The 2,500-nt window shown below is 30.0% G+C and overlaps 1 protein-coding gene across 1 annotated transcript in view; it reads left to right on the plus strand.

Annotated features, from left to right (window-relative positions):
* Positions 1 to 2,500, plus strand: part of LOC135216874 (nephrin-like) — a 203,048-nt gene that overhangs the window by 137,492 nt on the left and 63,056 nt on the right. The window contains 1 exon segment of the mRNA XM_064252388.1: positions 1,539 to 1,646. Coding sequence (XP_064108458.1) covers positions 1,539 to 1,646 — 108 coding nt within the window.

Genomic DNA, 2,500 nt, shown 5'->3' on the forward strand with positions numbered 1-2,500 from the left:
GATGGTCAGGATCTGAGCATATATGCATACACGAATGCAATATACATTTCATAAACTGTTGAATATTTCATATTCCGGTGAATCTATTGTGCGCATTCATAAATTCACTTTTATACAAAATACTTTTCCTGCTCCCTTGTTACAAAGACGAGTGACGGAAAAATCTACAAAATGAATTTTACACTTTCTGAGCATTTGATCCCGCGCAGTTCTTTTTATCGAAGACATAAGCCAAAATATGGATAAAAAAAAGAGGTAAAAAATAAGAATTATGAAAGAGCGGAAAAATTGAAAAACCTGAACATTTCTCCTTTTTAGAAAGTAATTTATTGGAGATATGAAAGCGTTCTTCATTCCTGCAATGCGGAATTTTCCGAGTATTAAAACCTCACAGCTGGGTTTCTGGTTAACTTCCCAGTTCTCTCTCTCTCTCTCTCTCTCTCTCTCTCTCTCTCTCTCTCTCTCTCTCTCTCGTATGGAGAATCTTAATAGGGATCTTAATATTGTATTTCTCTGAATTTGTTCACGTATGACATTACTATTGTTAAAGCAATAGCAAAGGCAAGAACCACGATAGAATCAACAACGACAATAATAATAATAATAATAATAATAATAATAATAATAATAATAATAATAATAATAATAATAATAATCAACAAGGCAGCAACTATTTTCGATTTCTCGCAGACGGTCACTTATACTTAGGCATATAAGAATTCTATATTACAGCTGGTAAAAGAAAAAAAAAAGGAAAGATATAAACGCGGTACAATTTCGAAAACTGATCAGAAGTTACAATTATATTTTTTTTATACAAAGTCTTTCTTGCATGGAACCCTAACCCAATGCATCGCTTCAGAGAATCCTGAACTTGAATTTGTGATCATTATTAACACTAAGCTATAAAGGCATTATTAACACTAAGCTTACAAGTGGCAGGAAGTAATAATTTTAAGCACCGTAATATTACCCATTTCCTTTTTTTTTATTCATCAGTCATTATACATATAATAATTGCATTCCTTCGTATCTTTTATTTATTCATAAGATACTGCAAGAGCTTCCTTGAGAACTCATGCGTGAATAAGTTACCTTTTTCGGTTCCTTCTATATGAATTTTGGCCATTAATAAATAAAAATAATAATAATAATAATAATAATAATAATAATAATAATAATAATAATAATAATAATAACAACAATAATAATAATAAAATAATATAATCTAATAATAATAATAATATAATAATAATAATAATAATAATAGTGATAATAACAATAAAAATAATAATAATAATAATAATAATAAAATAATAATAATAAATAAATAAATAAATAAATAAATAAATAAATAAATAAATAAAATGAAGAAAACTCTATGTATAGTCTGCTGCCAATATAACTGGACGAGTCGTGTAATGATAATGGTAGTATAATTAATTCTTCTACATCGCAAGAGTTACAACATTCAATACAAAGATCTCGTTCCATTTCTCGGAGGTCAAAAACTATAACGTTTTTCTTTCTCTTTACAGTACCACCAAAGACCGTTTTTGTGGTCTCCAAAGAAGGACCAGTGACAAGTGTTGTTGGCCCTTACCGTGAGGGTGATACCGCTTCTCTCACTTGTATTTCTAAAGGAGGTAAGTTTTCTTTCTTTCTGCAGGAATTGTTTTCATTTATTTTTGCTTCTATTTAAATTTAATTTCGAAAGGAGCCGAGTATACATGCGAGAAAAATGTTTTGCAATTCTAGTAGATTTTTTTTTTTTTTTTTTTTTTTTTTTACTAAAGTTGGATGAATTTTTCAGCGGGAACTGTTCTTCGTCGTCACCCTACTTTTAAATTTATGAAATTTTCTAACCTTATTTCTTCTGTATTGAAGTCAGCTTAGCATTCCTTGAAATACATTTTTGTTAAACAGGATAACAGTTTACCTGATAAGGGCTTCGAGTATATATTAGGTAATGTATACAATGTTGCTTTGATTACCTGTTACTTGTATGTAGTACCATAAGCGCGTGACACATACCTAGGAACGTCATATAAAAAAAACTACAATAGACCAAAGATGCTCTGAAGTGGAGGCTATTAGTCACAGATAGGCAAAGAAACCCAATAAAGCGTCTGAGAAACCGGTGAAATTTTTATATCACTGACATGCAATACGCTTTTGTGTAAAGCAACTTGGCTAGCATAGCTTGGCTCCTTCCTGCAGTATACTGAGTAGCGCCAAAAATTCTCAGGCAAAAAGTTCCTTCAAGAAAACTAAAGCGTGAAAATGATAACCTTTAGGATGCATCGCCAGCATATTTTAGTGATCAATATAAACATTAGAGGATAATGAGTCTGTCTTTATAATAGCATACATTGAAACCAATTAGGTAATTTCCTTAATTATATAAAGAGCCTATTTCTGAGATTTATGATTATCATTGCAGATAAAATTGCTCGCACAAATTACATAAGACGATAAAAGTTTATATTAGTAATTTACA

Source organism: Macrobrachium nipponense, chromosome 6, assembly GCF_015104395.2.
Source record: "Macrobrachium nipponense isolate FS-2020 chromosome 6, ASM1510439v2, whole genome shotgun sequence".
Taxonomy (NCBI): Eukaryota; Metazoa; Arthropoda; class Malacostraca; order Decapoda; family Palaemonidae; genus Macrobrachium; species Macrobrachium nipponense.